Genomic DNA, 23,393 nt, shown 5'->3' with positions numbered 1-23,393 from the left:
CTCCCTATTATGTCTAAATCTCGAGTGATCCAGGACCTAGACAATTTGACAGGGTAGGCAGCAATGCCACATAAACTAAAAGCTAAACACAAACAATGCCTGCTCTGTAAATTCATCTTCATGTCCCCTAGTTCTGCTTTCAGCCAGATTGCTGTCCCTCTGCCCCTTCTATGTAGAAACTCTAGAGGGGCAGAAATAATCAGAATGATGCTATTTATTGTAAATGATAGTGAACACTTACTGAGGTTTATGTGCTTGAGGTAGCAACTATTATTTTGCCTATTTCTACAGATTCATTCATTTGAAAAGTATTATTTGATGTAGATTATGCATTTTTCAATGTTATTTACCTGGTTTTGATCATTGTGCTATGGTTTAATAAGAGATTAACGTTTAAGGATTCTTGGTGAAAGGCTAAATGGAACTCTATTATTTTTGCAGCTTCTTTGTAAGTCTGAAAATTTTTCAAAATTAAAAGTATTTTAAGTATTATTTGAACACTCTCTATGGGCCAGGTGTGTTCTAAGCCCACGGGACACAGTAGTGAAAAGAACAAAGTCCTTTTTCATGGAATTTAGAAACTGAAACAGAAAACTTACTCCAGAGCCCGCATGCATAGTCATTAAGCTACAGTGCACTCATAATACCGTATAAGAAAAATTTAGTATGCCTGTGCAGGAAAATTAAGTTGTGCAAATAGAATTCAAGAAGTAACTGGTATGGATAGATGTTATGGTTCATTTATAAACATAATGAGACAGAAATGGCACCAAAATGATCTTGTTAGGATCAAATATCATTTTAAGCTCTCTCCTAGTTTATAATATTTAAAAATTTTATTTTGAAAAATTTAATCATACAGAAAACTTGAAAGAGTAGTGCAATGAACTCCTATAAACCCTCAATTTCGTTTCGACAGTTTTGCCAAACATATACACCTTCTTTTGTTGAATCATTTGAAAGTGTGTCACAGACATTTTAAACGTCATGCATCTCCAAAGAATAAATCTATTATCCTATATAACCACAGTTTCCTTATCACAACTAAGAAAATTAACTATTTTACAATATAACTAAATATCCAGTTTATATTCAAATTTACTCCCGGTTTTCTCAAAAATGTGTTTAATAACTATTTGTTTTTTTAACAGGGATCCAATCAAGGCTCACACATTGTATTTTGTTGCTGCCTCTCTTGAGCATCTCTTAACCTAGGACAGTTCCATCATTTTTCCCCATAAGGCATTAACCTACAGAAGTTCAGGCCAGTTTTATTGCAGAATGCCCCCTCGTCCTGAACTTGTTTGATTGTTTCTCACAACATTGTTTAACTTGTTCCTCTCTTCCCTGTACTTTCTATAAAGTGGAGATTAGGTTGAGAGGTTTGAATAGGTTCAGGTTTAACATTTTAGCCCAAAATACTCCATAAGTGATGTTGTGTATATCTGATTGCACCTCATCAGAAGGCACATGACATCACATGGTCTAACTCTGTGAGATGCCAAGTGTGATCACTCAGTTAAGGCAGTGTCCCCAGATCACTCTTATAAAGATACACTTTTCCCTTTGTAATTGATAAGTAAACTCTGGGGTGATACTTTGGCACTGTTCAAATACCACATTCTCCAAAATCACTTTATGCAGTGGCTAAAATGGCTTCTAAGACTGGCACGATGCCATTGTTATCAGTGACAAAATGCTGATGTCTTCTTTTACCTCCACAAAACCACAAATGATGTTTCTCTTCCAGCAATTAATCATGGACTGGACTAGTTGGATATCACATTCAGAGCCTTTTTAAACTGAATCAACAAAAAAATGATAGCTAATAGTAGTCTATGGCACCCTCTATACTTTCCAGAGGGGTTTAAAATATCTTATTTTAATCTTCAGAAAATAATCCATGTTTTGAGCCCAGATCTATATACCCAACTACCCATATCCTATCTCTATTTGGATTCCTCACAAATCCCTCAAACTCAGTATGTCCAAAACCCATCAGTTCTCCTGGCTCAGTGATTGTCAACTTGCCCAAGCCAGAGTCCTGAGGCTCAGTGCTCACATAGTTATGTCTTTAACGTGTTCTCCCACACACATTCAACCAACAAAGATTTTGCATTCTAACATCCTAATATCTTGAATCCTACACACCTCCTTGCCACATTCCACTTCAAATTCAACATGTCCAATACTGAACTCGCCTCTTGTCCCCTAAAACCTGCTCCATCTTCTCAGGTGAGTAGAAACCCCTCCATCTAGTTGTCAGAGCTAGAAAACTGTAGGTCAGTCTGGATCCCTCACGCTCCACACAAACCGGACACCCACCCTTTTCCAGTCCTGCTCTACCACCTTGTTGACACTTCATTCTCTCTTACCTGCACTATTTCAATCATCTTTTCCCTGATCTTTGCGGCTCAAGTTTGTTCTTCATATCGCTGCAGAATAACCTTTCTATTACATATGTCTGATAATATACTCTCCACTTTAAACCACTCTCAAAAGTGCCATAGAATTATGTTCAAAAACAAATGAAATGAATGTACTGTGCAAAAATTCAGGTTAGTGGCTACCTTTGGAGAGAAAGCTGTGGGTAATGAGTGTTAGGAGGCAGAAGGGCTATTGCCAATATATACTATTTTTTGATCCTGGTGGAGGTTCCATGAATGTGATAGATATATGAAAATTCATCAACCTGTACAAGTATGATGGGGGCACTTTTCTGTACATATATTTTCCTTCAATTAAAAGTTAATAAAATTTAAAAATAATTAATTAGCCAGTTACCTTCCTATTATGGTTGAGCAATAGTTTCAGTTTTTTACAAACACCTTCATCATGGTGAGTTTCTTTTTTTTTTTTTTTTTTGCGGTACGCGGGCCTCTCACTGTTGTGGCCTCTCCCGTTGAGGAGCATAGGCCCCGGACGCGCAGGCTCAGCGGCCCCGGCTCACGGGCCCAGCCGCTCCGCGGCATGTGGGATCTTCCTGGACCGGGGTACGAACCCGTGTACCCTGCATCGGCAGGCGGACTCTCAACCACTGCGCCACCAGGGAAGCCCCATCATGGTGAGTTTCTGTTTTAATCACACTCAAAATCAGAAGTGTTCTGCTCTCAATAGTTGATCATCAATGACCAGCAGAAAGTCAAATGCTCATTTATTATAGATAGTTGGGATCTACTGATTTGTTTCATGTCATTGTGATAATGCACCACCTCACCGTGAAACATTCTCTCTTCCAACGGGCAACTGTGCATCCACTCTACGGGATGATTCTTATCCACTCCCTTTTGTCACCACACTGTTTAATGCCGATGTGCGGCAGTTTTGTGAGACAGAGAGACATTTTGGTGTCACTAGCATCAATATGCTGACGCAGGAACATCAATATGCTGATACAGGCTCAACTCTATGCCAGCTGGTATTACTATTCTACTCTTCCAGCCTGGCTGAACTCGAGATAAAAATGAAAGCCAAATGCTTAAACATAAATCCAGACAAAACAGCAGAAAAACTGGTGGGCAAAGAGACACCTTCTGAGTCAATGACAGACATTATTCTGACATTTTGAATTATAGGAACTTGGAACATAAATTTTAGGTGAAGGTATGACTTAAAATTCTCAATAGGATTTAATAAAAATCCACACTAATGTAACCACTGATTAGGGAAATGTATGAATAGAAAACTCTGCTATGGGAACACAAAGTTATAACAATAAGAAACTGAAAGTCTCATAAAACACCTATTAATGATGAAGTGATATAATGCATTATAACATGATATAATTGTAATATAATATGATAAATATATAATAGGATAATATGTTTACTTATATATTTGCATTTTAGTGTCTGCCATCTGCTAGGCATGCACAAGGCATTTTATAGAGATTATTTTATTTAATGAAGTTTTACACATTCTTCTTGTGATGCATTACAATGAGGTAAAAAACAGTGAGAAGTTCTCCCAAGTCAATGTCATCGTTCTTAGAGTTTTTATCCACTCTTTATTGTTTTTTGAGTACCCATAAAGTGCTCACATTGGTAGTTTAATCTTCACTATAATCACATAAGTTAACATATTAACATAATGCACAAAAATATCTAAGTCCCCAGTAGCCAACTGTCGGGAAATTTTGCCACACATGACTGATGGTCTCCACCCAGCCATAGTGTACACTCTGATGCGTATTTACCTACTGCCTAGCACCCTCTTAGATGTTTCTGAGAAGTACATTCATATACATCTCACCTATCTTTAGAAGTCCCAGCCCCACGTGTTCTGGATGCAAAATGATTCAAAATAAAAAAAAATTCTGGGGCAAAAGACAAAAGTGCTAGTCTACTGGGTGTTTATACAGTTTGTGAGGAGGAAGCGGGACCACTGAGCTAAAGGTGTTGATGTGAGGAGAGAAGCCTGAACTACAGGGAAAAGCGTATAGAAGCCATGGATGGATAAACCGGGGACCCTGTAAAGCAGAATAACCTGTGCCCTCTCAGTTTTTGTCCAGGTCCCTTTTTCTTCCAGCATAGCCGCGAGCAGGGGCAGTGAATGACCTTCGAACACACCGAACAGCTCTTCCAAATAGCCCTCTGGCAACTCTAGCTTAGGTTTGGACATTCACACTTGCATTCACACTAAATTAAAAATGAGTAATATCAGATTAACAGTAGAAGGGAAATGAAAAGAGGGAAGAGAAAAAAAAAGACACGGGGCCCCAAAGTGGAATGGAGGTAAAAAAGAAAATAAATATAAAGGTTAACAAGCCGAAAAGACAACCCTCAGAATGGGAGGAAATATTTACAAACGAAGCAACTGACAAAGGACTAATCTCCAAAATATACAAGCAGCTCGTGCAGCTCAATATCAAAAAAACAAACAAACCAATCCAAAAATGGGCAGAAGACCTAAATAGACATTTCTGCAAAGAAGATATACAGATTGCCAACAAACACATGAAAGGATGCTCAACATCACTAATCACTAGAGAAATGCAAATCAAAACTACTGTGAAGTATCAACTCACACCAGTCAGAATGGCCATCATCAAAAAATCTACAAACAATAAATGCTGGAGAGGGTGTGGAGAAAAGGGAACCCTCTTGCACTGTTGGTGGGAATGTAAATTGATACAGCCACTATGGAGAACAGTATGGAGGTTCCTTAAAAAACTAAAAATAGAAGTCCCATGTGACCCAGCAATCCCACTACTGGGCATATACCCTGAGAAAACCATAATTCAAAAAGAGTCATGTACCACAGTGTTCATTGCAGCTCTATTTACAATAGCCAGGACATGGAAGCAACCTAAGTGTCCATCAACAGATGAATGGATAAAGAAGATGTGGCACATATATACAATGGAATATTACTCAGCCATAAAAGGAAACGAATTTGAGTTATTTGTAGTGAGGTGGATGGACCTAGAGTCTGTCATACAGAGTGAAGTAAGTCAGAAAGAGAAAAACAAATACCGTATGCTAATGCACATATATGGAATCTAATAAAATGGTACTGATGAACTTAGTGGCAGGGCAGGAATAAAGACACAGACGTAGAGAATGGACTTGAGGACATGGGGAGGGGGAAGGGTAAGTGGGACGAAGTGAGAGAGTGGCATGGACATATATACACTACCAAACGTAAAATAGATAGCTAGTGGGAAGCAGCCGCAGAGCACAGGGAGATCAGCTCGGTCCTTTGTGACCACCTAGAGGGGTGGGATAGGGAGGGTGGGAGGGCGACGCAAGAGGGAGGAGATATGGGGATAGATGTAGATGTATAGCTGATTCACTTTGTTATACAGCAGAAACTAACACACCATTGTAAAGCAATTATACTCCAATAAAGATGTTAAATTAATTAATTAATTAATAATAAAAAGGTTTACCAAGTCGGCTAATATTGTAAAATCTCCTCTCACTTTCTTTCCATCCCTGTTTCCCTCTCAGTATCTCCATTGGACACAATATACACATAATATAAACCCCCTACTTGATGTGCTATTGGAAGTGCCTCCATGCTTCTTTCTTTAATTTTCAAAATCCTTCCTTCCTAATTCTAGAGCTGAATTATGCACTCAGAATAAGATGAGAAAGTAGATGGGAAGAATGAATTTCTGTGGTCTTCCTTTAGCTAGGCAAAAATAATCGTTTTGGCTTTTGAAATAAAACAAATTGTTATTTAGTTATATCTAGATTAGTTGCTGGGTCAGGAGGATTTATAAACCAAAATAACACAAATGACGTAAGTTTTCTTGGCTCATGATACTTGATACAACTAATTTTAGACAAAGTGATTTTTTAGCACTTGCAGCTGCAAATATAACTGATTCAAGATAAAAGCACTAAATTTTGATATTTTGTTACTTTTCAATTGTAGTATATTTTAAATAAAGGCATGTCTTAACTTACTGCATTCGACTTTCAAGTGTTTCTTCAACAAATTAAACCCACATTATGGTACTTATATTAGGCTAGAAGGTATTTACTTATGGCAGGCCGTTCATTTCCTGATGTTGCCTTACAACTTGTCCTTTGGCTTCTAGAATCTAACTCCCCATAGTTTCCAGGTTAATCCATTGCCTCAAAATGAAAACACCGAAAACAGAAGGGATACATGGTGTAGCAAACACAGCCAGCCGTCGACAGGATACACATGATGTTCTGGTTCCTTTCTAATAGAATCCCGATTTAGTTGGGAAAAATAGGGAAAATGTGCCCAGCATTTCCGACACCAAAATGTGACCAGGTGGCAGAGAACTAGTTAATGGAGGTCAGAGAAAGTCATTTGCTAGGGCTTCCAGGAAAGTGTATTAAATATAGCCAATTCAGTTGGCATCCAGGTTTTACGTTTTGTCCTTTCTCTTTCTTCTTCCTCCTGCCAAGAAAATATAAGTGATGCCTGGAGACATAGGAGTCATCTATGACGGGTTAAAATCCACGCATTAAAAATGGCAGAACAAAAAGACACAAAAGATTGGGCACCTTTCAGCTGTCAACTAGCTCTAGATTGCCTACTGCCAGTTTTATGAGAAAAAATATGATCTCTCACTGGCTTAAGCTACTCTTTTGGGGTTGTTGATTGGGGTTGTTGATATTGGCAGCCTAACTCAATCTCTTAGGTGATACATTGAGAGATAATCTGAGTGAAGCATTGACAGAGGGACAAAAGCAAAGGAGAGTGTCTTGTGCTCACACAATCATGGAAGTTACTTACTTGGGTACTCCTAAATTAGCTCTCGAATTAGTGTCAAAACTTATATTTCAAAAATACTTTGACCAGTTAGTGAAATGTAAATCAAAACCTCAGTGAGTTATCACCTCATCCTCATTAGGATGGCTACTATAAAAAACAAAACAATCAAACAAGCAAAAAACCCAGAAACCTTTGTGCACTGTTGGTGGAAATGTAAAATAGTTTAGCCACTATGGAAAAGAGTATCAGTTCCTAAAAAATTTTAAAATAGAATTTCCATGTGATCCAGTTATTCCACTTCTGGGTATACATTTATATGTTCAAAAAAATTAAAAGCAGTGCATCCAAGAGACACGCATGTTCGTAGCAGCACTACTCACAAAAGATGAAAGCCTCCCAAGTATCCGACAGATGAAAGGGTAAACAAATGTTGCATGTAAATACAATGGAATATTATTTAGACTTTAAAAGGTAGGAAATTTTGACACATGCTACAACATGGATGAACCTTGAGTACATTAATGTAAACCAAGTAAGCCAGCCATAAAATAACAAATACTGCATGATTCCACTTATATTAGGTATCTAGAGTAGTCAAATTCACACAGACAGAAGTAGAATGGTAGTTGAGAGGGCCTGAGGTGGGGGAGAACTGGTGAGGTGTGTTTTAATGGATAAAGAGTTTTGGTTTTCCAAGATGAAAAAGTTCTGGAAATGGGCTATACAACAATGTGACTATACTTAACTACTGAACTGCAAACTTAAAAATGGTTGAGATGATTAATTTTACGTACGTGTATTTTACCACAATTAAAAAATATACTTTTACCAGTTGTAGCATCTGATAATGTACATATTCACTGAAGTGGACTTTCTAGGAGGTTTGTTTAAATAGGAAAATTCTGGAATGTTTGTCTGAAAAATTAATTTAATTGCTTTATGGTCGTTTTGTGTAGTTATTTCATTGAAAACACTGAAAAATAATTGACCAAAAGAAAACTGAAATATTCTAGAGAAGTTACAATTCTAATCCATTCCTCACTTAATATTCAGGATATATTAGTTGAGCACTTATTATCAGCTAAACCCCACGCAAGGAACTGGAGATACATGGTGACTAAGACATTATCTCTACATCCTGGTATAATAGAAAAGGCATGGGCTTTGCTGTTACACCAGATGCAAAAGAATGAAAGTGAATTCTAGCTAAAAGGTGTAACATTCACATTAAACAGAGTACACAAAAGGGCCTAGTAAGCTAAGGAAAGGGAAAATAATTTTAAGAATAAGGAACATGGCAATGAGATTGAGGACAAAGGTGTATGGGTACATGGGATCAGAGTGTTAAATATTTTTAAATGTTTGTTTGCTTTTTAAACACAAGGAAAATAAAATAGCCATAGAAAGATTCTCTAAAAAGTTAGCCATTCCAACAGAGGGTATTTCTAAACAACACTGCAGATTTAGAACATCAGCAGAGGATCTTCCAGGAAATGAAGAAACCATAGCCAATATTCAATTAAACATTATATACATCTAAAGTGTATATACATAAGGAATTTCATCTTAATTTTGTAGGCAGTGGAGAAGCGTCAGGGTTTTTTAAGGAAGACATGGACATAATTCATTTTGTGGCTTTTTATTTCACTTTGTAAAAATTATGAACCACATCACCGGCAAGTAAGATCCATGTACCCACCACCTTTCCTAAGACTTAGACTACTACCAATATCTTTGAAGCTCTCTGTGGGTCCATCTTTGATCTCATCTTTTTTCCTTACCCAGAGATAATAAATATACTGAATTTTGTGTTAATCATTCCCTTACTTTCATTAGAGTTTATATGTCTCCCTAAGGTTTATATCATTTGGTACTATCTCTTTTTGAACCCCATGTAATAGATTCCTAGTACATGTATGCTTTCGTGACTTGCTTTTTCACTGACATGTTTTTGAGATTCATCTATGTTTATCTATATAGCTGTGACTATTGTCACTGCTGTTAGTATTCTATTGAACGAATAAACCACAATTTATTTTGTTATTCTACTTCAATGGATATTTGAGCTGCACCTAGTTTTGTTGTTGGTGTTATTATTATAAACAATAATTCTATGAGCTTTCTTGCATAGATTTTCTGCAAAACTTTCTCAAAAGCAAAGGTTGGCATACTATAGCTCACGGGCCAAATACGTATAGCCCGAGAGTTAAGAATGTTTTTTTTTTAATTTTAAAAAAAGCAAAAGAAGATATCATGATATGTGAAAATAGGGAATTTGGTGTCCTTAAGTAATGTTCTTTGGAACACATTCACATCCATTTCTTTACATATTGTCTATGGCTGCATTCATGCTGCAATGACAGCGCTGACACCTAAGTCATCTATACTTTCCTCAAAGTGTAGTCACACTACCTATTCTTTTAGGCTTTTCTTAAGGCAGTCTTCTCCTTTAATTCCTCTCACAGTTATTGTAATGTGGCAGACCTTCAGATCTTGTCACATAAAACTTATGTACTTTTTATGTACTGTACTACCTTCCTAACCAAATGACAGTGTCACTTAGGGTTTGAGACCGTGTTTCATGACATAAATGTAAAGTAGCTGCTTTACACATGACTATTTTTGTGGTCAATAATCATGACAGTATTTTTCAGATGCTTCCCTAGGGACTGAAAGAATTTGTACAGCTTCTCAAAGTGCTAGATTTAAACTCAGGAAATAATTTTAATGAGAAAATTTGCTTTTCTTTGGTTTATTGGTTCAACAAGATTTCTTAAAAATGTGTCTTCTTCTGGACTTTTATAGAACTTTATTAACTTTTCTCTGTAATAATATATTGACATAAGTTCTCATGTTCTTACTACACTCTAAGGCCTTTGAAGGCACTAACCATTTCATCTCAGTATTTTTCCCGGTTTTTGATACAGTCTTCTTCCCATAGATGGTATACAATATATTTTGAAGAAAATAATGTTAGTGCACATAACTATACAAACTTCTACTAGAAGATGTAAATGCAGAATATACTTTTCTTTGTCTTCTACCAACACATTTCAATCCTGGGTGTTTTGCTGAAGAAATAAAACAAATAATCGAAGCAGCAGAATAGTGACTTAGCAACCTTTGAATGCATAATTATAAAATACTGACCACGTATATAAGAACAGAAGGTTGTTACATAGCAGATTTAAAGTTCTAATATCATCCCAAATGATTAATTTAAAAATTATGTATTTCACATAGTTAATTTGCTATTTGAAAATTTCATCAAACATACCTGGAATTAAAGATTTGTGAGGCATTTGTAATCTATTTTAAATAAAATACGCAAACCTAAAAAATCAAGTTTACTGCTGATACTTAAAGGAACCTAACATTACTCTTTGGTTATGATTTTGGGGTAATCTGGCTAAGGGAGGAAAAGCATAAGAAATTACTTAAGCCTATAAATTCTTCCCACCTGGAATGAAGAGCAGGATTTTCGTGTCCAGTAGCCCCCTCTTATCTGTGGTTTCACCTTCTGAGCTTTCAGTTACTTGCAATCAACTGTGGTCCAAAATATTAAATGGAAAATTCTAGAAATAAGGAATTCATAAGTTTTAAATCATACTCCGTTCCCAACGGAGGGATGAAATCTTGCGCCATCCCACTAGGGAGGTGAATCATCCCTTTGTTCAGTGCATCCACTGAATAAAGTCACTTAGTAACCATCTGTCTGGGTTATCAGATCAACTGTTGGGATATCGCAGTGCTTTGTGTTCAAGTAACCCTTAGTTTACTTCACAATGGTCCCAAAGCACAAGAGTAGTGATGCTGGCAAATCAGGTATGCCAAAGAGAAGCCTTAAAGTTACTTTTTTTAAGTGGAAAGGTGAAAATTCTTGCCCTAATAAGGAAAAAAAAAATCACATGCTGAGGTTGCTAAGATCTACAGTAAGAACGAATCTTCTATCTGTGAAATTGTGAAGAAGGAAAGAGAAATCTATGCTAGTTTTGCTGTTGCACCTCAAGCTGCAAAAGTTATGGCCACAGTGCATGATAAACAGTTAAGATGCAAAAGGCTTTATATTTGTACAATAAGGTATTTTGAGAGGGAGAGAGAGACCACCTTCACGTAACTTTTATCATAGTATGTTGTTATAATTGTTCTATTTTATTATTAGTTATTGCTGTCAATCTCTGTGTCTCATTTATCATAGGTGTGTGTGTATAGGAAAAAAAATAGTATAGACAGGGTACTATCTATGGTTTCGGGCATTCACTGGGGGTCTTGGAACATATCCCCCAAGGATAAGGGGAAATTGTTGTGTTTAAGATACTCAAATTAAAAAAATGAGAATAGGGTCTTTCTTAATAAGGGATATCTGGAAGACCTAGGGGTGATAATTTTTTAAAGCCATTGCAGCTGTGAGACTTTATTTAGGTGGAGAAAATTAAAGTTTTATTCTACTGCATGATAATTTGGCAGTAACAGTAACCACTATTTTCATTAAATAGTCTATGCTGTGCCTAAAAATAATTCAAGATGATTTATTCTATTAAACACAATATTCTTATTATAAAGCATTCATTAATCATTTCTTCCACATACAGTGAAAACTGCTATCCTCATCAATTTCCATTCATATTATCCCGATGTGAATAACTTTGAATAACATTTTGCTAAGAAATATTAAAGTGCAATTGTGTCCCTGAACTACATTCAGTTCACAGCCAATCTGTGCCAAAGGATTATGGATAATAGAGGTTGGAATACTTTGTTGCTCCATTAACTTGAGTGACTTTTACTGAGTCACCTAATTTTTGCATTTTAGTTTTTCTATCTGTCCTTAGAAATGACATATAGAAGAGACCTTAATGTTGGTTCACAGCCTCAGGAGTTCCCCAGGTGAAATTAGAATCCGGCCCCCATATACAGATGGCAAAGAGAGACCAGAGAATTAGGAAGATTACTCCAGATTGGCAGGTGGCAGTTTTCATCAGCAAGGGAAACTTATACACGAGGCTTGTTACAGGGGGCTACAAGAATAATAGAGCTCTGCACCCACCCGCCAGAACCTTAAAAGTTCATATAGAGGCCTTAATGGGGTTCAGGCATGTATACAGTCCAGATGGTCTCAATAACATTATTCTCTCAGGCTGCTTCCTTGAAGTGGTTCCTAGTGCAGAAGCCGTGAGTGAAACATACATTCCAAAGAGGGAGTAAGGAGTCTCTGATGGCCCAGGTTCTGCTCAAGGGTCAGCCTGTGGTCATGTCCTCTCAGTGACCTCTTCCAACACTTAAACAGCAGTCAATCCTACTCTTTCTTTTGTTCTGCAGTAGAGGATTATGCCCAGGGATGACCAGTCTGAGGAATATTTCAAACCCATTTAAATTTCTAGAAAAATACTATATAAGCTAAAATGTATAATAATTATGTAAACAAATAGCCCTGCATTAGATTAATTTCATTATATTTAAAAGAGAAATGTATTCTTCACTATTCTGAACTCAAATGTACTGGAATGTATAATAATATACGTTTTAGTTGTGTCCTTTAATAGTGTATTGCATGTGACTTTTTAAATGGCAAATCAACCCATCAGATATGCTGACATTTAAGACATTCACTGCTAATAGTTTATTTCCTTCATCCCACAAGCTCAGTCAAAAATTCAGTCCAAAAATAAGTGGAAATGAGGAGTTAATTAAAGTAAATACCTGTGAAGGATTCATAATATGTTCTTTCTTATGCTCTGTGGATAGAAATGAAGCTCCTTACTCATCTGCATTAGATTGCTGCCTACCAATCCATAAAACAAGGGCTCTTCAATATTTATTGAGCCTCAGTAGCTACTGTGCTAGGTACTGCAAGGGATGCTAAAAATAAATAAGGCATGAGCCCTCAGGGAATATATCATCTCTAGTAGAATAAATAAGCACTGTGTTCAAATTCTAAAGTGAGAATTATAAGTGGTATATGACAGTTAAAATCAAGAGCTTATGGGAATTTAAAGGAGGGATAGATCATACCAAGTGGGAGCAATCAGGAAATGAAGGCTAACCTCAGGAAGTGAGACCTGAGTAGAATTTCCAGAGCAAGGTCTTCCAAGAAAAGGTATATACTTACTAAGCAAATGAGGGGAAAAGAAAAAGTGTAGTGGTCACGTTTCAGCAACTTGAAGAGACCCAGATTCCCTACAGAGCAAGGGAGTAATGGGGGGAAAAAGGAATAGATCAGTGCATCCCCTAAACTAGTTTCCCCGGCTGCTGCATCTCTTTACCATATATTTTAATATTTACAACAAATTTCCTCTCTTCTGAATAGAAAAAGAATCATTCCTGACTAGCAGCCAGAATCTTGAGGCTTCACCACTGCCCAGTTAAATAGAACTGAGTATTTTGAGTTGATGAGTCATATGTACTGGAAAACCAGTTAACTCTGTTCCAAGGTTTTGTTTTTGAACCTGATGAGTTTTTGGGTCAGAGAGTCCTTGGTTGAAATCGAGACCCAATCACAGCTGTGTCATTTTGGCTGATAATGACAAAAACAACTATCACTTTTTTACGCATTTTCACCTGTAACCTTCTAAAACAGCTCTTCTCAAAACTTTAACGAGCAAAGCTATCACGTGGGGTGCCTGTTAATCTAGGGGCTTGGAGTCAGTAGGGCTGGGGTGGGGCTTGAGATTCTGCATTTCTAATCAGCTCACCGGTGATGCTGAAGCTTCTGGTCTGTGGACCACTTTTGAGGACAAAGGCTAAAAGCATAATTCCCAGCCAGCAGAATCAGCGTCACCTGGGAACTTGATGGATGTGAAATGCAAATTATCAGCCCCCACACCAAACCTACTTAATCAGAAACACCGGAATGAGGCCCAGCATCCTGGGTTTTAACAAGCCCTCCAGGTGATGTCGCTGGGGGGGGAAGGGCGGATTAAATACTATTGATGCCTGAATCTCACCCCCAGATATTCCCCTGTAATTGGTGCGTGGTGTGGTCTCGGCATAGGACTTTTTAAAAGATCTACCAGGTGACTCGAATATGCAATAAAATTTGAGAATCCCACGAGGTAGGTATTTGAACTTGATAGGCCTTATTTTCCGCCTGTGCAATGTGGATAATAACCACGCTGGTTCGTGCCTTCGCTTCCAGATTTTGCCATCTCCAGCCAGCCTTAGTCGGCCAAAATCCCACTTCAGTCTCCTGGCCGCGTGCCCCAGAGCCTCTGTCCGAGAACCGGAGATCCCAGTTGTGGACCCGCCGGAGCATCAGCCACGCTCCGCATTCCGGCGCCGCCCTCACCTACGTGGCTCAGGGCTCAGTCCTCTGCGGCTCAAGGGACTGCGCCAGAGCGTTCGGCGCATGCGCTCGGCCCAAGCCAGGCCCCGGTCCGAGTAACGGACTCGGGCTCCCTCCACCGGAAGTGGGCGGCCGCGCTGCGGGAGGAGCCTGGGGTAGCTTAGTAGCTGTGGGCTGTGGGCGCCGGGTCCGAGGGGATCGCGCTTCCTCCTCCGCGCCATGGCGAAGGCCGGCGACGTGGTGCGGCTGCTCCTGGGCTCCACCGCACTCTGGCTTTCGCTGCTGGGCGCGCGGACCGCCTCCGCGTCCAAGGCGGTGACTGCCAACTTGGCCGCGAAGTGGCCGGAGACCCCGCTGCTGCTGGAGGCCAGGTGAGTGCGGGCCGGACCGTCTGACGAGCCGGCGCGGAGGCGCGGAGGGAGGGTCCGGCGGGGCCGGGACGCACCCGGCGTCCGGGACCCCGACGGCGCCTGGGACGCCGTCTCTTAGCCCGCCGGCAGTCAGCTTCTTGCACCGCCGCTGGTGCTTTGACCCTCAGAGCATCACATCCTCCCCTGCTACCCTGTGCGTCGCACTCACTTGCAATTCCTTTCCCACGCCTAAGTACTTTGCCTCACCCACGGGTTTTAAAACTTTAATTCATTTGGATTTTCTTAGCATTTACGAAAGAGGAAAGGAAGAATGGGAGGTGGACTGTGGCGTTTAATGCAAGCTCTTCAATTGATGTAGGCAGTTCTTTTTAGGAACCGGTATTTGAAGCACCTGGTTTCTTTTTAGGAACCTGGTATTTGAAGCACCTGGTTTCAATAATGATAACATTATTCGGTCAGCTCCTAGGCTTCCTGTGGAGAAGACAGCTTCGCAAAGCCGTTACTTCTTTCTGAATCTCATTCACTGGGGTTAGTGCATAAGGTTTCATTTATTGTGGAGAAACAAAACTTGGAGCTATTGAATTTTGCTCTTAGTATTCCAGGAGTTAAACAAAATTTGAAAGGTTTTTCCTTTTTTAACCGGCATGAAGTTTTAATGCCGGTTGCATTTGTAGTTCACCAAAGCAACAGCTTTTGGTTCTAAAAAGAGTCTTTGTCGCCCTACGTGACATTACATGTGTAAGATATTGATACTAAAACAGATTTTTTAATTGAGCTATAATTGATGTAGCATATTAGTTTCAGGTGTACAACATAATGATCTGATGTATTTACATGTGAAATTATCACCACGTAAGTCCAGTTAACGTCTGTCACCACACGTAGTTACAAAAGTCTCTTTTCTTGTGATGAGAACTTTTAAGATCTTTCTTGGCAGCTTTACAATCTACAGTACAGTATTAAAACTATAGTCATCATGCTGTACATTACATTCCCATGACCTGTTTATTTTGTAGCAGAAAATTTGTACTGTTTGACCACCTTCACCCATTTCACCTGCCTTCCTGCTTCTGGCACCCAATCTGTTCTCTGTTTATGAGCTCATTTGTTTATTGTTTTTGTGTTTGTTTTAAGGTTTCATAGGGTATTTGTTCTGTCTGTTATTTCACTGAGCAAAATGCCCTCAGGTCCGTCCGCATTCTCACAAATAGCAGGATTTCCTTTCTTATGGCTGAATGATATTTGTGTGTGTGTACCACATTTTTTGTATTCATTCATCATTCAGTGGATTCTTAGGTTGTTTCCATATCTTGGCCATTGTAAATAATGCTGCACTGAACATAGGAGTGCTTATATTTTTTCCAGTCATAGTGTTTTCACTTCCTTTGCATAAAGACCCAGAAGTGGAATTGCTGGATCATGTGATAGTTGTTTTTAAAATTTTTTGATGAACCTCCATACTATTTTCCATAGTGGCTGCACCAGTTTACATTCCCCACAACAGTAAACAAGGGTTCCTTTTTCTCCACATCCTCTCCAACACTTGTTATCTCTTGTCTTTTTTTTTTTTTTTTTTTTTTTTTTTTTTTTTGTTTTTTTTTTTTGCGGTACGCAGGCCTCTCACTCTTGTGGCCTCTCCCGTTGCGGAGCACAGGCTCCGGACGCACAGGCTCAGCGGCCATGGCTCACGGGTCCAGCCGCTCCGCGGCATGTGGGATCTTCCCAGACCGGGGCACGAACCCATGTCCTCTGCATTAGCAGGCGGACTCTCAACCACTGCGCTACCAGGGAAGCCCTATCTCTTGTCTTTTTGATAATAGCCATATTCTAACAGGTGTGAGGTGATATCTCACTGTGGTTTTGATTTGCATATTTCTGATGATTAGTGATGTTGAGCACTTTTTCATGTACCTGTTAGCATTTGTATGTCTTCTTTAGAAAAATGTCTATTCAAATTCTGTCCAGTTTTTAATTGGATTGTTTGGTGTTTTTTTTTCCTATTGAGTTGTATGAGTTCTTTACATATTTTGATTATTAACCCCTTATCAGATATATGATGTTCAGATATTTTCTCCCATTCAGTAGTTGCTTTTTCTTCTTTTAATGATTTCCTTTGCTGTGCAGAGGCTTTTTAGTTTGATATAGTCCCACTTGTTTATTTTTGCATTTGTTGCCTTTGGTTTTGGTGTGAAATACAAAAAACTCATTGCCAAGAGTGATGTCAAGGAGCTACTGCCTATGTTTTCTTCTAGGAATTTTATGGTTTCACGTCTTATGTTCAAGTCTTTAATCTATTTTGAGTTACTTTTTGTGTACGGTGTAAGATAGTGGTCTAGTTTCATTCTTTTGCATACTGCTATCTGGTTTTCCCAAAACCATTTATTGAAGAGACTGTCCTTTCCCCTTCGTATATTCTTGGCTCCTTCATCATAAATTTCCCCGTTGTATATTCTTGGCTCCTTCATCATAAATTAATTGACCGTATATGCGTGGATTTGTTTCTGTGCTCTCTGTTCTGTCCCATTGATCTATGTGTGCCAGTACCATACTGTTTTCATTGTATAGCTTTGTAATATAGTTTGAAGTCAAGGAGCATTTAGCTCTAGCTTTTCTTAAGATTATTTTGAATTTGGGGGTCTTTGTGGTTCCATACAAATTTTAGGATTGTTTGTTCTATATCTGTGAAAAATGGCATTGAAATTTTGTTAGGGGTTGTGTTGACCCTGGATATTGCTTTGCATTGTATGGAGACTTTAACAGTATTCTTCCAATCCATGGACATAGAATATCTTTCCATTTATTTGTCTTGTCTTCATTTATTTGTGTTGTCTTCAATTTCTTTCATCATTGTCTTATAGTTTTCAGTGTACAGGTCTTTCACTGCCTTGGTTAAATTTATTCCTAGGTATTTTTTTTTGGTGCAATTGTAGACAGGATTGTTTTTTAAATTTCTCTTTCTGATAGTTCATTATTAGTGTATAGAAACCCAACAGGTTTTTGTATACTGATTTTTGTATCCAGTAACTTTACTGAATTCATATATTCTCACAGATTTTTTTTGGTGGAGTCTTTAGGGTTTTCTATATATAATGTCATGTCATCTGAAAATAGTGACAGTTTGGTTTCTTCCTTTCTGATTTGGATGCCTTTAATTTCTTTTTCTTGCCTAATTGCTCTGGCTAAGACTTCAAGTACTAAACTGAACAAAAGTGGTGAGAGTGGGCATCCTTGTCTTTTTCCTGATCTTGTGCCTGACTATGATTTTAGCTGTGGGCTTGTTGTATATGACCTTTATTATGTTGAGGTACATTCCCTTTATACCCACTTCGAGTTTTTACTCTTAATGGATGTTGAAATTTTTCAAATGCTTTTTTTTTGCATCTGTTGAGCTGATCATATGATTTTTATCCTTAATTTGTTAATGTGGTGTTTCACATTTATTGATTTGTGGGTGTTGAACCATCCTTGCATCCCTGGAATAACTTGATTATGGTGTATGATCCTTTTAATGTATTACTGTATTCAGTTTGTTAATATTTTGTTGAGGATTTTTGCATTTATGTTCATCAGGAATATTGACCTGTAATTTCCTTGTGGTTTCCTTTTCTGGTTTTGGTATAAGCATGATGTTGGTCTTGTAAAATGAGTTTGGGAGGGTTCCTTCCTCTTCTCTTTTTGGAGGAGTGTGAGGATTGGTATTAATTCTACTTTAAATGTTTGGTAGAATTCACCAATGAAGCTGTCTGGTTCTGGACTTTTATTTGTTGGGAAGCTTTTGATTACTGATTCAATCTCCTTATTAGTAATAAATCTGTTTGGATTTTTCTGTTTTATGGGTCAGTTTTGATACTTTGTATATTTCTAGGAGTTTATTAATTTCTTCTAGGCTGCCTAATTTGTTGATGTATAATTGTTCATAGTAGTCTCTTATGATCCATTGTACTTCTGTGGTATCAGATGTAATAAAACAGTTTCTATTAAATAAACTATTCTACTTTAAAATATGTCCCCTTCCTCTACCTTTTCCCCAGTTTCTCCCATAGCTTGCATGGATCTGATCTCATACTCAGTTCCAAATCAGTCTAACTTCTCCCAGTATTAGGCTGATAGTTGCAGTGTTTCAATTTCTGCTTGCCTCAGGAGTCTTAGAACTGGAACTCCTGTAGGACGCTCTTTAAGACCCTTCACAATCTAGCCACGCTCTGATGTACCAACCCCATTACCTGTAGTGGGTTGAATGGTGGCTTCCAAAAAGATATGTCCATATCCTAACCCCAGGAACCTGTGAATGTTACCTTATTTGGAAAAAGGATCTTTGCTGATGTAATTAAGTTAAGGGTCTTGAGACAAGATTGTTATGAATCTGGATGGGTGCTAAATCCAATTTCCTTATAAGATAAAGAAGAGGAGAAGACACATACAAGCAGGAGGAGGACATATAAATAGAGACAGAGATTGGATTGGTGTAGCCACAAGCCAAGGAACACCTTAAGCCTCCAGAAGCTGGAAGAGGCAAGGAAAGGTTCTCCCCTAGAGCCCTTGGAGGGAGTGTAACCCTACCAATACCTTGATTTTGGACTTTTCCAGAACTGTGAGAGTTTCTGTTGCTTTAAGTCACCAAATTTTTGATAATTTATTACAGCAGCAATATGAAACTAATTTGATTTTGTACCTTGAAGGGATACTGCTGTAACAAATACCTAAAAATGTAGAAATACCCGTTGAATCTGGCAGGAGCTGGAAGAGTTTTGAGAAACGTGGTAGAAAAAGCCTAGATTGCCTTTAGGAGACTGTTGGCATAAATATGGACATTAAAGGTGATTCTGTTAAGGACTTAGAAGAAAGTGTGGCGCATGATAGGAAAAAGCTTCTGTCATCTTAGAGAATACTTACATGGTTATGAATAAAATGTTGGTAGAAATATGAACATTAAGGGCACTTTTGGCAAGGGCTTAGAAGGAACTGAGGGATGTGTTATTGGAAATAAAGAAAGATGACCCTTGTTATATAGGCAGAAGTCTAGCTGAATTAGATTCTACAGTTGTGTGGAAAACAGAACATGTAAGCGATGAACTTGGATAGTTAAGAGGATTTCCAAGCAAAGTGTTAAAGGATTTCCAAGCAAAGTATCATCTGGTTTCTCCTTGTTGCTGTAAAATGCAAGAGGAAAGAGAGAAATTGAAAAAGGAACTGTTAAGGAAAAAGGAAGCAGCCTTTGGTAATTTGGGAGGCTCTCAGCCTATCCAGATTGCAAAGGTTGCTAAAATTAGGAAACTCGGTGTTGGGAATGCATGCTCTGTAAAGAAGGCCAAATGTGTGGCTGGATATCTTTTGTTGTATAGATTAGGTGTGCGACTTGTGGATCCACTCAGCTATCTCAGCAGATGCCAGGAATAAAGAGGGGCTTATCCAGGAGAAGGATCTGGGGAGGATCCTTGTGCAATGGCATGACCCTAGTGAGACACGGAGAAGAACCCCAAGGATTTTGATTGTTGCATCAATAGAAACACTGCTTGCTTGGATCAAAAGGGACAGAGACAGGATGAAATGAGAGAAGGCTGCCAGACTTCCAAAATTCTATAGGCAGGAAGTTGGCTGATAGAACTACATGGCTGCAAATGTGTGCTACACTTCAAGAAAAAGGGAGAATGACACTGAGGGCAAAGCCATGGCAGGCAGCACAGAGCGTGGAGCAATAAGCCACGGAGAGTTATGTTCAAGTCTTAAAAACCTAACAGAATCTTGTGCTGCAGTTTGAACTTGCTTGGGATTGATGACTCCTCTACTTTCTTCTTTCTCCCTTTTGGAATTGGAATGTCTGTCTTTGGAATTTGGAACACCTATCTCACCATTGCATTTTGGAAGCATATAATTTTTTAGTTCTACAGGTCCACGTATGGAGAAGTTTGCCTCTGGACGGATCACACAGGGCCTCACTCATACATAGTTTAGATAACTCACACAATGAGATTTGAGACATCTGATGATATTTACTCATATGTATAAATTCTGCCATATGGAAGAAGTCTTTTACCTGTGATTGCACACGATAAATGAGCATGTCAGTAGTTGTTTGGTCAAGTCAATTAGGAAATAAGTGTTTCTCAAGGTTTTGTACCATCCCTGTCCTTTTCAGGTCACATCCTATTTAGTGTTCCCCATAGTTTCCTCTGCTTTTAGCCTGTTTGTTTGTTTGAATGCCATTGAGTTGGACACCATTAATAGCAAGAGTTACTTTGAAGTTGCTTATTGCTTTAAATTCCTGTCTGTCCTGTTTATGTTGATGAATTAATCAGTTTTTCTCCTTTTCACCTCCTTTTCCCCCTTTAGTGACCATCTCAGACTCACAAGAATTTATCACTCTGCGTGTGTCTGGAAGTCCTCAATACTTCCCATTTATTTTAAGCATTAGTTTAGGTTTACTGAGGCTTAAAAGAAAGATAAGGTGGGCAATAACAAAGTCTGTACTGTCTGCTTGGTGGTTTTGTCTCTTCTGGTTTAAATAGTTAAATCTACTTGTTTTAGTTGTCTTGCACTTTGTTTCATACAGGACTGAATAATCTTTCACTTATTTCATTATTTCCAAAAGGCTTTATATTGCTTTGGCTATTTTTTTTTTTATTACTTACACTCTGGATAAATGGAAGTTTCTTTGGGCTTCAAGACCAAAGACCTAATGCAATACACCAATTTTCTGTTAATTTTTTGATTAAGATACTTTCTGTTTTAAATAATAAAAATATTGTCTACACAAATACGTAGCTAAATGAAAATAATCGATAATATGACTTTTAAAAAATGTTTATAAAACCAGGTTTTGGTTGTGAAAAATAGGCAGTCTATTTTTTAACTTTTTACTTTTATATAACACTCTCTTTATTGCCGTTAAATTATACTTCTCAGTGGCATTTCACATGGAGACACAAAGTAAATTATCCATTTTTTAGCTGTACCTAATAAAGAGGAAAAAAGCCCAAAGTAACTACTCATGTAGTCTTTTCCAGTCATGATTATATGCTTGTAGTTAAGAATGGTACCTCAGGTAAGAATCAGCAGTTTGTTCCCTTTTTGCATTATAGTAAATGGAAATCAGTGACTTTTATTTGAGGAGGTTTTTGTTTTTACCAGAAGTTGTAATTTGGCTCTAAAATATAGTTTATAGTATTGAAACTATTTTTTATTTCCATCGATTAACTGATTACTTTTATTTTTTTAATAGTGAATTTATGGCAGAAGAAAGTAATGAAAAATTTTGGCAGTTTTTGGAAACTGTACAAGAATTAGCAATTTATAAACAAACAGGTAGGTGATGTATATATTTCAACTTTCAAGATATGTATCAATATTTATGTGCCTATATTAGATATGTTTATTGTTTTTAATGGTAAAGTTTAAGTGTAAATGCTTAATTGGGTTAGTAAGTCTGCATATTAAATTTGAAAAAATGTTTTAATGGAAACTATTCCAAGCATCCATTTCCAAAAATATAAGGCTCTAATACTTTGTTATAAAAAAACTCATATGGTTAGCAGTGTTTGGATATTTCATTATAATCAGGTAGGAATAGAAATTGTTGAATTATGGTTTTCTTTTTACCTAGATTTCTTTGAAATAGTATTAGTTTTGCATCTAGTAATACTAAATTTTTTTTTGCCAGAATACATTTACTCCTGAACTCAGAGAGCTTTTTAATACTTGCTCTTATCGAGTTAGGTAACCTGTGTGCTTTCATTTCATTATTTAGAAAATGGACTTAGTTATTCCTACTTTTTAAAATATATATGAGAGTATATATCTATGCATACATACATATATTCTTAGAATGAACTAATGTTTATTAATGTGTTTCTTAAGGAAGATCAGATGCTGAAATTAGGTTTTCATGGCAGAGGCTAAAAGGTTAATTACTAATTATTATAAAGAAAGGTTAAAGAAAAAGTTTAGTTTCCTATCTCTACGGAGAATAGAATAAATGATATTAACATGGAATCTCTCAAGAGGGGATTCTTTAGCCTTTTAACTTAGAGAAAACTTCTTACTATGGTGATTAAATAGTTTATGATTTTACTCCTCAGTGTAAACGTAAGATGAACAATGGTTTTGAATGTTTTAAGTGTTCATTTACTAGAGCCTGTTTGGCTTAAGTGGCTTTGAAGTTCAACAGTTTTATGATTTTATGAGATAGGTTTAAGCTAAAGGGAGCAGACATGACTTTAATGATATTTTAAACTGAAATATTTCTAAAAACAAGTAATCTGCTCTTTGAAAAAACTTTTACTAAAAAGCTTCATTATTCATTAATCATGATTTGAGTCACGAGAGACAGTATGCACTGCTTTAGATACTGAGAATACAAAGATGAATAAATGTGATCTGTGTTCTCCAGACCTTATAATATGGAGACAGCAGAACAGCTACATGTATTATTAGGTGATCAGAACTTTAATAGGGAGGGATAGGTATAACACGGACGTACGTTAAGAGGTACCCGTCAGTATTTCAGAGAGAGCAGGACAGCCTTTTCAGTGGTGAATGCTGGAGTT

The 23,393-nt window shown here is 37.7% G+C and overlaps 1 protein-coding gene across 1 annotated transcript in view; it reads left to right on the top strand.

The window, feature by feature from the left end:
- Positions 1–14,625: 14,625 nt before the first annotated feature.
- UGGT2 (UDP-glucose glycoprotein glucosyltransferase 2) overlaps positions 14,626–23,393 on the top strand; it is a 160,928-nt gene continuing 152,160 nt past the window's right edge. Inside the window, exons 1-2 of the mRNA XM_007469922.1 lie at positions 14,626–14,850; positions 22,070–22,152. Coding sequence (XP_007469984.1) covers positions 14,699–14,850; positions 22,070–22,152 — 235 coding nt within the window. The 5' untranslated portion in view covers positions 14,626–14,698. The remainder of the gene's footprint in view (positions 14,851–22,069; positions 22,153–23,393) is intronic.

The sequence above is a fragment of the Lipotes vexillifer genome, unplaced genomic scaffold (genome assembly GCF_000442215.2).
Source record: "Lipotes vexillifer unplaced genomic scaffold, Lipotes_vexillifer_v1.1 scaffold1130, whole genome shotgun sequence".
In the NCBI taxonomy this organism is placed as follows: Eukaryota; Metazoa; Chordata; class Mammalia; order Artiodactyla; family Lipotidae; genus Lipotes; species Lipotes vexillifer.
Note: the sequence above shows the minus strand (reverse complement) of the source record. Positions and strands in the feature narration are given on the sequence as shown.